Consider the following 14565-nt stretch of genomic DNA (forward strand, 5'->3'; position numbering starts at 1 on the left):
GGATTTATGTGCAAAAGTACTCATTGCAGCATTATTTATAATAACAAAAAATTGTAATGTCATGACCCACTACCATATTTCAAAAAAGGAATTATTAGGTTTTAACTAACAAGGTATTAGTAAGGAATTGGGTATTGATTTGATAGTTCTCCAGCAGTATCCCCAGGTGTGTTGTTTTGGCAGGTGTATTGTATGACATAACCCTGAATATATTCTGTCTCTTGTTAACATAGTATCCCTAGTTTGTGCTCAGAGACATGGTCAAATAGGGATGCAGCAAAATTTGGGTCTTTGGGACGTAATAAGAATGCGAAGACTCCAGTCTCTGGCCAGCAGATACATTCTTATTCATATAATAATTTCTAGGAGGTTTGGGATTTTGAAGCCCAGTGTTAGCTAGAAACTGGATTACATTAAACATGGAAGAAATTTCATTACAGATATAGCGCCTTATCACAGGTGTACAAGGGTTAAGATTAAAGTTACTGTGTGAGGACTAAACAGAAATATTATTTCAGATGTTAAAGTGGGTATTTTATAGTGGCTCGAGCCAGGGAAACAGCTTCAGATAACTGATCAGCTGGTAAGTAGAGATTGATCGCAGACTTCCAACATAATGAAAGGTACCATAAAAGTTCCTGTAGCCTGAGAAGAAATGACTCACAACTATATCTGAATGAACAAAGTTGAAAGAAGCTTGGCCTGGAGGCATGCCAACACTTCAGGTATTATGAAGGAAAACAACTTCAATGTAGCAACATTAGTAACTATGTTTTAACGATATGGTGGCCTTAATTGTACTGATCCCATTAATATTGCTATTTATAAAAATGAGTTCTTCCTGCTAAGTAGAGTATTCTTGAATGGACTATAGTTGCAGCCTTGGAAAATATCACATATTAGGAGTAAATGATTCCTGGTCACTTAAATTTAAGTAGAAAAGGAAATTTATTGGTTTGTGTAACTAAAAATGAGGAGGGAGCATTGGCTATAGGCACAGCTGGATCTGGGAATTAAAATAATCTCATTAGAACTCTCTTTAAAACAGTTTTTGCCTGGCTTTCTTTTGTGTTAGCATTATTCCTACGTGGGCTTTCTCACTTGTGGAAGAGAGCTTTTTGTAGTTCTAGTCTTACAAGATCCATAAGGCCCATGTCCTCATGTGGTGAGACCATCATGCTTAGCTTCCATCATGTACCCCACTGAAAGACTCAGGCTGATCAGTCTGGGTCTCGTGCCCATGGGGTTGAGGAGGCCAAAGGATGAATAGCATTGTCAAACTGTGGAAGGCAGTTCCCAAAAGCAAGAAAGTAATCCTATCCTGAGGAAGAGAAAGGGATGCTGTGCAGGCGGAAGACAATGCAGGTCCAACTATAACAACAATGGAAGGAGGCTCATGTAAAAAGTACATCTGAAATATGGGTAAAATGACTCGATGCCCGTGATTTTATTTTTAAATATTCTGGGGGAAAACACGGAGGCAGATCAAAGACATAAAAATGGCACAATTGTTGAATGTTCAAGGTCGGTAGTAAGTACATGAGCATTCCTTGTATTATCTACTCTTTTGGCGAGTGTTTAAATTTTTGCTTGAAAAGTTAATGATAAAAACAAAATACCAACCAGGACAGCAGCAAAATCAGTGCAGTTTCTAAGTGACGAAGGTTGTCTGCAAGAGGTCAAAGGTAAAAGACATGCTGAGAGGAAAGAATACGTTGTTTATCAAGAAGGTTGAGTCTTAGGGTGATAGATCCTTTTAGCTGATTTATCTCTTTTTGGTACTAGAAATGGTATCAGTCACGGTCTACTCAGGAAAACAGAAACCACTCTGGCTAAATTCCAAAGAGAGGAAATTTACTACATGATATTGGTTCCAAATGTCTAAGAAGGACTGGAACAGTGAAAGGGCAAAGAGGGGCCGGGGGGAGCTAGAAGAAGTATTCTGATAGGTCAGAAGCTTCTGTGACCCCGGGCTGGAGCCCACAAGTCTGTCCCAGCTGCTGTGTAGTTGGAGTTGCCATCACAGTCAGTTCTGGACCTGCCAAGGAAGTGCCACTTGTATCAGAGATGGGAAGTCCAAAGGATGGAAAGGCTACTGCAGTCCAGAATGCCCCCAGCCCCGGGCCACCACCTCAGCCGCCCGTAATTGCTGCATTTCCACTGCCCAGAGCAGGAAACTTCTTTTCCTCTTTCTGATCTGTCAGTTCCTTCTTTTGATAGAATCTAACAGGAAGCTAGCTGCAAGGAAGGAAGCCTGTGAAATATTACTTGCAGAATTCCCATTCCATCATAGCAAGCAGAGTAGGTCATCGGGGGTGTTGAGCTGGGAGCAGCAGGCAAATAAGCAGCAGAGTCCACCATTTTGGCTACTTGGCATCTCTGTACACACCACTCTTCTTATATTCAAAATTCTAAACAAGTTTACGAGTCTGCCTTACAGTATGCAACTTCTCTTCATACAAAGGCACCCCCGTGCTCTCCCCGAAATGGGCACTGTTAACTCTTCTTTTAGGTCTATCACAGTCTGATTTTGATGGAGCCATGCAATGTTTCCTGGGTGCAGGCATTCCTGTCTTGGGAGTTACGACCTCTGCAGGGGCAGAAAGCAGAGGTCTTAAAATTCTGTTAGTAGGTTATTAGAAAAAGAATAGTTAAAAAAAAATAGTAAAAGTGAAAAGAGGGACTTCCAGTTTTTATTTTCTATAAGTGAGTGTCCTGTCTATGGCAAAAGTAGCATTGTATTATGGCGGTGGTTAAAAGTATGTACCATATCCATTTGGATAGCACCCCAGTCTCTCAGGGTATCATCTGTTGGATGGGGCCATAATTGAATAGTCCGTTGTTTATTCCACTGTTTTATCAGGCAAGCCGCTTCTGGGTGATGGAGTACATGGCGAGCTCATGGTGGTGAGGGGAGAAGGCCAGCCAGCATCCACAGAACAGGTCATCTTGTCCACTTGATTTCTGAGAGCGTTCTCAGCAGCTGGTGCCCTTTTATTCAACATTCACAATACGCTCTAAAACCTCATACCTTGTGCCCATTCCAAAAGGTGTATCCATCTACCTTTTCTTCATATGCCTTTCAGTTACCAGTAGTTCTGTTTCTTTCTAAATCCCTGAGCATTTGACCAACTTGTTAGCCACTGTCCACGAATTGGGTAAAAATCCATACTTGTATCTCTGTGTCCATCTCAAGCGGACAGCCAGATGCCCAGTGGGGATATTTCCCTTCCCATTGCCTTTCAGGGACACTCCTGATGGGAGTTGTGGTGTTTCAGCCATCCTCTTCCCACTGGTGCGTCCATATAGTGCAGAACCACCTCTAAGTGCGGCTTCAGCTTTTTCTTCCTCAGCCAGCTCGTTGTAGGTGACTCACCATGGGCGGTATGTGTGAGGTGAGGAAAAGCAGCAGGGTAGTAGGGGCAGGTGCAATGAGGACTGCGCCATTTGCTCATGAACTTATTTGTGGATTCAGGATCTATTCAGTCTGAGCTTGTATGTAACATTTGCTCTTGACGGTGGAGTGCTGCTGCATGTGCCCAAATGTGTAATTTGGGGCACTAGTAACACTCATGATAGGCCACTCGGGCACAACCACTTAGTGTCCCGTGGTCAGCGTCAAACTCTAAGAGAGCCCGGGAGCATTCCAAAAGCTCGTTTTCCAAGGAAGAATAGCTGTCTGCGGGACTTCCAAGTCCAGCTACCTGGCTCTAGTGTTCATGCCTATAACTATAAGCTGGTCTGTATCAACTTCTATCTCTTTGGCCAATTTAAACGTATTAGTAAGAGTCTGTTGGGTTTTTATTGTACTTTCTGAAACTCTCGGGGTTTTAATTCTGCTGTTTGTATGCCTGCTCATTTTTAATTTTTATTCTTTTAAAGTAATAGTAATTTATTTTTAAATTTATTTATTGATTTTAGAGAGAGAGGCAGGGGGACCAGGGGGAGAGAGATGGGAAACAGATGGATTTGTTGTTCCACTTATTTATGGATTCAGTGGTTGATTCTTCTGTGTACCCTGACCAGGGATGGAACCTGCAACCTTGGCACATTGGGACTATGCTCTAACCAAATGAGCTACCCGGCCAGGGCTCATTCTTCTTTATAAAGAATGACTTCTGCCCTGGCTGGCGTAGCTCAGTGAATTGAGCGCGGGCTGCAAACCAGTGTTGCAGGTTTGATTCCCAGTCAGGGTACATGCCTGAGTTGCAGGCCATGACCACTAGCAACCACACATTGATGTTTCTCTCTCTCTCTATCTCCCTCTCTTCCCTCTCTAAAAATAAATAAAATCTTTAAAAAAAAAAGAAGAAGTTCTGTTTGTGGGAAGAACTCAAGAAAGCCTCATCTTTAAAAAAAAAATAATGACTTCTTTGTATGTTTTAACGTTTTGATTTATTTATTTAACAACATTGATTGAGCATCTACTGTGTACTCAAGTGCTGTTCGAGGAGCTGGGAGTGCATAAGTAAACAAAACAGGCAAAGTTCCTGCTCTTTGGGACCTAGTAGGAGAAAACAGACAATAAAATAAAGAAGGGAATGGAGAGTGGGAGGGGTGCTCCTATAGGGTGGTACAGGAAAGCATCTCCGATAAGGCGACAAATTATCAGACACTTAAAGATAGGAGAATTCGAACTATGTGTGTATCTGGAGGAAGAATTGCTGAGCAGGGGGAATCGCTAGTACAAAGGCTGCTTGGCAGGAATATGCTTTGACTGTTCAGGAGTGAGCAGAGATTGTTGCAGCAGGAATGCAATGCATGAGGGTAGAGCAAAGGCGATGGGGGCAGAGAGGTGCCAGGAGTGGGAAGGTGCAGACCATGTTGAGCCTTTTGGGTTGGAGCTGGATGGGGAACCCCCAGAGGGTTTTGCACAGAGGAGTTACATGATTTCATGTAATGTTTTAGAGGGGTCACTCCGACTGCCGCATTCAGACTAGACTGAAGTTGCAAGCCTAGTGGACAGGTGATGGTGACTTGGATAAAGGTGGTGATGTCAGTAGTGGACAAAAGTGGGAAAGATTTTGGGTTTGGTTTTTTAGGTAAAGCCAACAACATGGAGTCAGAGGTGACTCTTAATGTTTTTGGTCTAAACAACTGGAATGGAGTTACCATTCCTGAGGTGGAGTAAGACTGTAGGAAAAACGGGTTTAAGATGAGGGTGAATGAAGGATATGTTTTTGGATGTGTTGAGTTTAGGATGCCTATTAAGTGTCTAAGAGGAGATGCAGATGGATAGAGATATGAGACTTAGGTTCAGGGAAGAGATGGGGGGCTAGATGTTTAAATCTCTGAGGCATAAACTCAAAGAAAGACGCTCTTTCTGGTCTTTCAGGTTGAGACTGGCAGGCTCTCCTAGGGAATGACAATGGGTAGAGAAGAGGTCTGAGCCCCACAGCCTGGGGCATTCCAGCTGTAAGGGAGGAAACATTTTCCATGATCCTTTTCCTAGCTGGGTTTAAAATTAAACTGACAAAGATGGTTAACACGATTAATTCAAACAAGTTTACTTAAAGTAAGTTTTACACGACACAGAAATCTTCCAAAGGAAATGAAGAAATAGTTGGACCTGAGTATTTTTATGCCAGGTTAATGAGGAGTGGACAGTCCTGGAGGGACACGGTAGGGTAAGGAGTATGAGGTGAGTTTAGTAAACTGGGGAAATGCAGCAAAGCCTGTCGGGTCGGTTTCTTGTCTGTGCCTCTTTGTCTTTGAGATAAGGAGGCACCTTTCCTTTGGGAATAGGGAGGGTACCTCTCACATGAGGATTTTATGATCTATTGTAGGGAAGAAAGGAGGTGAGTGTCAGAGTGACCTCCTGTTTCAGTTCAAGATATTTGGTGTGCCTAGGTGCCATATTTTGGGGTAGCGTGTCCTGAAACTCACAGCACTTCAGGTTCAGAAAACGGAAAACCAGCAAAGGAGACTGAGAAAGAGTGACCAACAGAAGAAGAACCGTGAAGGAGAGGAGTTCTGGCAGTCAAGCAGAGTGTTTTAGGATGAAGAAAGTGATGCACTGGGCCAGTAAGATGCAGGCAAAGAACTAACCATTGGATCTAACAACATGCAAGTTGCTAATCTTTTAAAAAATTGTTTTGATGAATGGGGATGAAAACCTGATTAGAATAGGTTCAAGAAAGAACAGGAGGAAAGGGAAGACAGCAAATGAAAAATACAAAACAGAAAAAAAAACTCTTTTGATGAATTTTGTATAAAGGGAGCAGAGAAATAGAGTAGTAGCCAGAGGTAGATGTGAAATCAAGGGCAGGTTTCGTTTGCTTGTTTGTGCATTTGTACGGCAGGAGAGATTAGACATCATGGTGGTACGATACTGGAGACTTTGTATAAAGAGGGGACTGATTCTGAGTCCAGCTGAAGCAGAGCTTATTTTCTCCTGGCTTGGGTGCTGGGTTGCCTCTTGTACACGCCCCGACTGGGAACCGAACCTGCAACCTAGCCATGTGCCCAGACGAAGAATCGAACCCATGACCTTTTGGTTTGCGGAACAACATCCAAGCGAGCCACACCAGCCAGGGCCTTCCTGAGCAGTTTTGCATTTGCCTCTGCAAGATGCCCCATGGGCACCACCAGCCCAGGACTAATTTTCTTGTTAATTTTTTAGCTTGAGGTCTCCCACACTAAGCAGGTAAAATAAGTTTGGACTCCAGAACCTAAAAAGACACAACCTTGGGTTGGATATTGTACCTAGGGATGGTTATTTTTCCTCACCCAAGGCCCTGCAAAGACAAACTTTCTTCATTAAGAGTGTGGTCCTTAGAGGATTCCAACCTCTGCTGCTGGTAAAAACCCAAGCCCACGTTGCTGTTCCCGCTCTGCTCCCTCTCCACCTCTGGCATCTAGAGATTCCATATTCTTTCTTGCAAGCCCAGCCACACACATTTAAAAATTTTTGGTTAATGTTAGCCAGCACCGTTAGAGGTCTGTGGCAGGAAAGTTTCAGCACTTTCCAGACCACTGTTTTTGCCTGAATCAGAAATCTCCCTTCATTCTTCACCTGGAGAATTCCTGGTCATCTTTGAGGTCTCAGCTTAAATGCTACCTCTCAGAGAAGTATTCCCTAACCCTCTCCGTCTCAATCTAAGCTAGTTTACACTTGTATCCTTCCCATAGCACCTCTTTCTGTTTTAACGAATAATCTGTCATTTGTAACTTCATGGGAATATTCATTCAATGCCTGAACCTGCGCTAGACTGAAAACTAGATGAAGACAAAAATCAAGCCTGTTCAGTTCATCATATCGCAGACGGCCTGATTTATAGAAGATGCTAAATGAAGTTTGGTGACTATACAAATAATTGTCTGAAATTTTAAAAACTAATAGTATGGTATTACATGCTATCCTAAAACCTATTATTCTTCGTGTCTTAGAGACTGTATTCTCTAAGAAAGTGGTTTTCATGGAAAAAAAAAGAGATTTCTGATTGTAAATTTAGTTTATTCATCTTAGAAAACAGTGTCATTTTGTGTTTGGTAATCACACGTGTCTTCTCCTCTTTAGAATGGAGATCTCTTCTCATCAGTCTCAACTCTTGCAGCAGCTAAACGAGCAGCGCCGGCAGGATGTGTTTTGTGATTGCAGTATCCTCGTTGAAGGGAAGGTCTTCAAAGCACATCGAAATGTATTATTTGCTAGTAGTGGCTACTTTAAAATGCTTCTTTCCCAGAACTCAAAGGAGACAAGTCAGCCGACAACAGCTACATTTCAGGCTTTCTCCCCTGACACCTTCACAGTTATCCTGGACTTCGTCTACTCCGGCAAACTCTCTCTTACTGGTCAGAATGTCATAGAAGTGATGTCAGCTGCTAGCTTCCTCCAGATGACCGATGTCATTAGTGTATGTAAGACCTTTATTAAATCTTCATTAGACATTAGTGAGAAAGAAAAAGATCGCTATTTCAGTCTCTCCGATAAAGATGCCAATTCTAATGGTATAGAGCGTTCCTCTTTTTATAGCAGTGGCTGGCAAGAAGAAGGCGGTTCTCCACATTCTCGCCTAAGCCCAGATCAAGGAACAGGTGTAATAAGTGGAAAATCTTGGAATAAGTATAATTACCCTCCAGTTTCCCAGAGGAATACTCAGCAACCTTTGGCCAAGCATGAACAAAGGAGAGATTCCATTAAAAAGTCCAAACATTTGAGGTTGTCACAGCCTTCTGAAATTGCTCACTGTAAGTCCAGCAAGCGAGATGCACGAACGTCTGATTCTTCCAGCCACGTTTCGCAGTCTGAAGAACAAGCACAAATTGACGCTGAAGTAGAATCGACCGTTGGCTTTCAGTACGGCCAAGGCTCTGAAGTCACATCAAGAAGTTTTCCAGGTACCCAAAAAGAGAATCTGTCCCCTCACTCAGGTTCCAATGCCCTTATATAAATCAATCCTATCCCAACATGCCCTTACTTTTAGGTGTTATGGGTAGTTGAACCAAGTGATGTTTTTAAAAGATTTATCTTTAGAGAGAGAGGGGAGGGGAGGGAGAAAAAGAGGGAGAGAAACATCCATGTACAAGAGAAACATCAATTCGTTCTGAGGGTCAAAATCCACAATTTTCTGATTTTCCAAACCTGTATCTGTGGGTGATTAGATTACTGCTAAATGTTTAAACCTCTTTTCTAAATTGTTCAGTTCCTAAGACCAACTGAGCCATGCTGGTCAGGGCCCAAGTGATTTTTTAAAAGTCACTTCTCTAATAAAATTTATTTCATAAAACATAAATTTAAAAACAAATTTAAAAGATTTTATTTATTGATTTTTAGAGAGGGGGGAGGGGCAGGAGGAAACAGTGATGTGAGAGAGAAGCTCCGATCAGTTGCCTCCCTCAAGCTCTCCAACCAACCAGGGACCGCAGCCCCGGCTTGTGCCCTGATCAGGAATCGAACCACTGAACTTCTGCTTTACAAATGACACTCGACCGACTGAGCCACACTGGTCAGGGCATAAATTGAATTTTTTTTTTAGATTTTATTTATTCATTTCTAGAGAGAGTGGAAGGGAGGAAGAAAGAGGGAGAAAAACACCAATATGTGAGAGAAACATCGACTGATTGTCTCTTTGGAAAGAGTATCTTTACACTGAAAAGTTAAACAGAGCAACCCTGCGTATTTGCTAAAGTTCACAGACCCTTTACCCAAAAGAAATTAGAGTAACTCTGAATTTATTATGATATAAATACATAATTTAAAAAAACTTAACATCTATAGCATTGATGCTGTGATTCATGTGCAACAGCTTGGGACATCTCATCGTATGATAGTAGTAGAATGCAGAGGAATTATGTAGGCTGATAGTTTTGCAGTAAGCCTCCCCTCGTCCCTGAAGACGAAAGTAGAGAACAGGGAGTACAAATGAGGATCATCCAGTTTCCTCCCTCCCAGTTAATCAGTTAGCACATCTGCTTCATAGCTTACATGTGAATTTAAAGGAAAAATTGGGATAAAATGAAACTCCTGAAGAGTGTAAGGTTTGGATTATATATTTAAAATTTTTAATTTTAGAAAACTTTCAAGAGTAAAGAGGATAGTTTCGTTAACCTCCATGCACCCAGTTACCCAGTCCCATCAACTTCCAACTCATGGTCTGTCTTATTTCATTTGTACCTCTACCCCTAACCCCTCCCTTTGTTATTTTTAAGCAAATCTCAGACATGTTTTAATCTGTAAGAATCTCAGAATGTGTCCCTAAAATATAGAATAGAAAAGACACTCCAATACCATTATTGCATGTAAACAAAATTAACAAGCCCTTAATATCACCACCTAGCCAGTCAGTATTCACATTTCTCTTGCTGTCGCATAAATTTCCAAAAATATAATTTGCATATAGATAACATTTTTAAGCAGCCTGATTGATATTTAGTTATCACTTTTTTTGTAGGATACTAACATGAAAATATATGAAGTTTTATCATACTGTAGAGCTTACAGAAAATCCTCCTGAGCCCTAACCATTGACCAAGGCAAACAAACAACAGCAAAAATGGGACATCTTTGTTTCACTCTAAAACACCAATAAAATCATCATTTCTCTATTTGGGCTCTGCCCTTTTATAAATCTGGGTTATTTAAACCTAACTTCAGGAATGAACAGCTGAGTTAACAGCAGTTAAGTTGATGAGGTGTGCTTTCAATCACAGCTAACATGTTGAATATGCGAGTTTTAAAATAAACAATTAAAGATCCCTTATGTCAACTATACTTTAAGAGCTTCACAGCTCTGTCTGGTATGGCTCAATGGATTGAGTATTGGCCTGCTAACTGAAAGGTCACAGGTTCAATTCCCAGTCGGGGCACATGCCTGGTTTGTGGGTCAGGTTCCCAGTTGAGGGTGTGTAAGGGGAAACCAGTTGATGTTCCTCTCTCTGTCTTTCTCTCTTACTTCCCCTCTCTCTAAAAATCATTTTTTAAAAGATTTTATTTATTTATTTTTAGAGAGGGAAGGGAGGGAGAAAGAGAGAGAGAGAAACATCAATGTGTGGTTGCTGGGGGTCATGGCCTGCAACCAGGCATGTGCCCTGACTGGGAATTGAACCTGCGACACTTTGGTTTGCAGCCCGCACTCAGTCCACTGAGCTACGCCACCCAGGGCTTAAAAATAAATTTTTAAAAATTCTAAAAAAAAGAGCTTTAAATTTCCGAATTAAAAAAAAAAACAGTTGATCCTTGAAGATCCTTTCAAGAGATCCTTGAAATTTTTTCACTTTTGAAAGTATTACAAGTGTAAGAAGAATAAAGGCAAAGGAAATAAAGACATTTAAATAAAACAAGTTACTTAAAGCTTCAATATTAAATAATTTTACTTTTGGATTGTATCTACAATTTTATTTTATTATTATTTTTTAAATGATAGGATTGCAGACTTTTTTTTTTTAAGATTTTATTTACTTTATTTTTGGACAGAGAGGAAGGGAGGGAGAAGGGGAGGGAAACATCAATGTGTAGTTGCCTCCCACATACCCCCCACTGGGAACCTGTCCTGCAACCCAGGCATGTGCCCTGACTGGGAATCAAACCTGCGACTTTTCAGTTAGCAGGCCAGTACTCAATCCACTGAGCCACACCAGACAGGGCTGTATCTACAGTTTTAAAATCCAGTACTACCTTTTTACATTCAATATGTATTGACTCTATGACATTTAATGAAAAGGTAAGTGTGACCATCTAAATTTACCCAGACTATAAATATATCACATATTAATATTAAAGTTACAGTTCTGTACTTAGGTTTACATTGACAATCAACTCTTGATAACATTTCTTCTGCTTTCTCCTTTTCAAGATTGGACTCACCAACTCCTTCTGGGTTCTTTTTGTTACTAGACTTGTTATTGTGAAATCCCAGGGATTTAATCGAGTTGTCTCCTCACAGATGACCTGCCCAGGATGAGATTCAAGTGCCCGTACTGCACGCACGTGGTGAAGCGGAAAGCAGACCTGAAGCGCCACCTTCGCTGTCACACGGGAGAACGGCCCTACCCATGTCAAGCTTGTGGGAAAAGATTTAGCAGGCTAGACCATCTAAGTAGTCATTTTCGAACAGTATGTATTTGATTTTTCATCATTTTACTTCTTAAGAGATATGTGCATTGATCTGCTTTAGGAGAATCTAATTTATGATGGAAATCTTTTCACACAATTTTACCATATTAAAAAATTTTCCAACTTAATGTTTTTACTCTGCACATAATACATAATTCTCTCTCTATATATCAATTTATTCTCCTTTGAGACCTTGAAGCTGGAGATATTTTTTTGAGTACTTATTTCAATGCATTTAAAATCTAATTGGTTTATATATACTGGTTTTTTTGGAGCCAAAGACAATATAAACTGTAAAAATGTTTTAAATGTCTGGGTCAGAACCACCACCTCAGATACCCACCATCTAATGGTGATTCTTGAATCACCTGGTAGGATCTCTAGTGTCTGCTGTCTGACCTTTCAGCATGACACCCCCTTTCTAGTGTCACTCCATGTTCCTTATAGTCTCCTCAAGAAAGGCAGCAAAGCAGGCAACAGAACTACTCCCAGCAAGGGACTGGATGTCAGCAGTCAGAAAAATCTCAGGCAATTTGCTGGCAAATGCTCTGGTGGTTTAATAATATAGTGATGCCTGGCTGGTGTGGGTCAGTGGCTTGAGCTCCGGCCTGAGAACCAAGGTGTCGCCAGTTTGATTCCCAGTCAGGGCACATGCCTGGGTTGCAGCCTGGGTCCCCAGTAGGGGGCACACAAGAGGCAACCGACTGATGTTTTTCTCCCTCTCTTAATCTCTCCCTTCCCCTCGCTCTAAAAAGAAACAAAATCTTTAAAAAAATAATAACGTAATGATGTAGAAACATTGTTCTGCTGTTCATCTTGCACCAAATTTTTTTTTCCAAAATCTGTTCTATTGCTTGTATTTCAATTCCATTTATAAGAGCTCCTTTAATTTTAAAGGACACTGAGTCCCTTACAGTAGTTTTTTTTAAAGAGAATAGTATCTTTTTAAAAAAAGATTTTATTTATTTATTTTTAGAAAGACGGGAAGGGAGGGAGAAAAAGAAGGAGAAAATATTAATGTGCAGGAGATATATCAGTTGCCTCTCACACGCCCCCTGCCAGGGACCTGGCCCGCAGCCCAGGCATGTGCCCTGACCAGAAATTGAACCAGCAACGTTTTGGTTCACAGGCCCACACTCAATCCACTGAGCCACACCAGCCAGGGCCTTAAAGTAATTTCTTAATGTATTGCTTTATAGTTATTCAACAAATATAATTGAGTACTTGTTATGTGCCAGACCCTTTTCTAAATGGTAGGTATACAGCAGTGAGCAAAACAGACAAAGCATCTTCCTTCAATAATCTCGTGAAGCTGGATCACTGATTTTCAACTTCCTTCATGTCATGTCACAACATAAACTAAGTACCAAAAGTCTGCAGCACACCAAAAAAAGGCATTATGTTTTTTGCCTATCTGACAAAAAAATAAGTATAATTTTGGTTCATTCATACCAGACAGCTGTTGTTGTGTTGGCTGTTGTCTTTTTTTTTTTTTTTTTGACAATCTGAGGGAAAAGAGGTTAGTGCCCCTCACTAAATAGTCAGGTATTGCATGTTTTAAAAATTCTTAAGGTGCACTAGTTGATAATTGCTGAACTGGATTATTAAAAATTAGCCCTGCCTGGTGTGGCTCAGTGGATTGAGCACTGGGCTGCAAAGCAAAGGGTCACTGGTTCAATTCCCAGTCAGAGCACACGCCTGGGTTGTGGGCCAGGTCCCCATCATGGGACATGTGAGAGGCAACCACGCACTGTTGTTTCTCTTCCTCTCTCCTTCCCTTCTTCTCTAAAATAAATAAATAAAATCTTAAAAAATTAAAATTAAAACAACCTTATTACAAAAGCAGTAAACATTTATTATAAAAAGTAGGAAAAGAGAAGTAAAAATAAGAAAATAAAAACAGCATATTTTTACCACCCAGATATTACCATTCTTAATACTTAACCATGTGCATTTATGGTATTTTTTTTTTTTACTAACACAAGATACTGCTCATGCTATTTTGTAACTTGCTTTCTTTAGTGAACAGTCTCTACCTTTACATCTCAATAACATTTTGTCTAACACCCAGTACAACTTCAAATTTCCCCATAGTTCTCCAAACTCCTGTTACACTTGTTTGTCCAGATCAGAATCTGATTCAGAAGCATGTATTCCATCTCATTGTTAGCTCCCTTCCGTGTGTTTTGAAGCTGTCGCCATATTTCCCCCTCCCCCCTCCCCTCCCCCCTCCCCTCCCCCTCCCCCTTATAGCACCGACTTACAAATGACACTGCACCGACTGCTTTACACAGTATTCTGCCTCGGGATGTTTCTGCCTGCTTCCACATGATGTCATTCCTCTCCCCGCCCCCCTCAACATTTTCTGTAAAATAGTTTTATCTAAAGCCTCAGTGGATTCAAGTTAAATACTTCTGATTACAACACCGCAAGACTGAAATTGTTTATTTCATATTGTGTCACATTAGGAGACACATAATATCCGGAGGACCCATCGTCGGTGTTATTAAGATCCACCACTGGGTTAGGGTGACGGCAGCGCGGTCCCACCACTGCACAGTCAAAGGTGCCGCCTTGTGATTAGAAAGGAATCCGTGTGGAGCTGTGTTGGTTCCAAGTCACTGTCCATTTCCCCATCAGCCATTCATTGAAACGGTTAATTTTACTTGAAGTGGTGGACTAATTTACTAATTTTATGCTTCCTTCTACATTAGCAGCTGGAATTCTACAAAGTGAGGCTTTCCCTTGTTACGTGAGGCTGTTAGGTTACTTTAAAATAGGGTTTCTACAGGAGAAGCACAACAAGTATTTAATTCTTTCCCTCTAATTAGCAATTATTTTCAAAGTGAAGAGTTGATTTCATATTAATCTTAAATAATTTGATATTTTCTCTGGCTTTGCTTTTTTAAAATAGCACATGACCTCAGGAATTTTTATTGGTTCATTGTGTTTGGATCCATAACAATTATTGTTCTTTCTGATGCTCACGTTTTCAGTTTTGTCCAGTGGGG

General features: G+C 40.9%; 1 protein-coding gene across 2 annotated transcripts in view; it reads left to right on the forward strand.

The window, feature by feature from the left end:
- ZBTB8A (zinc finger and BTB domain containing 8A) overlaps positions 1-14565 on the forward strand; it is a 37587-nt gene that overhangs the window by 17620 nt on the left and 5402 nt on the right. For both annotated transcript variants that reach the window (XM_036025717.1, XM_028511918.2), the window contains 2 exons: positions 7520-8340; positions 11385-11554. In XM_036025717.1, the coding sequence (XP_035881610.1) occupies positions 7521-8340; positions 11385-11554 (990 nt within the window). In that variant the 5' untranslated portion in view covers position 7520. The remainder of the gene's footprint in view (positions 1-7519; positions 8341-11384; positions 11555-14565) is intronic.

Source organism: Phyllostomus discolor, chromosome 5, assembly GCF_004126475.2.
Source record: "Phyllostomus discolor isolate MPI-MPIP mPhyDis1 chromosome 5, mPhyDis1.pri.v3, whole genome shotgun sequence".
Lineage (NCBI taxonomy): Eukaryota > Metazoa > Chordata > Mammalia > Chiroptera > Phyllostomidae > Phyllostomus > Phyllostomus discolor.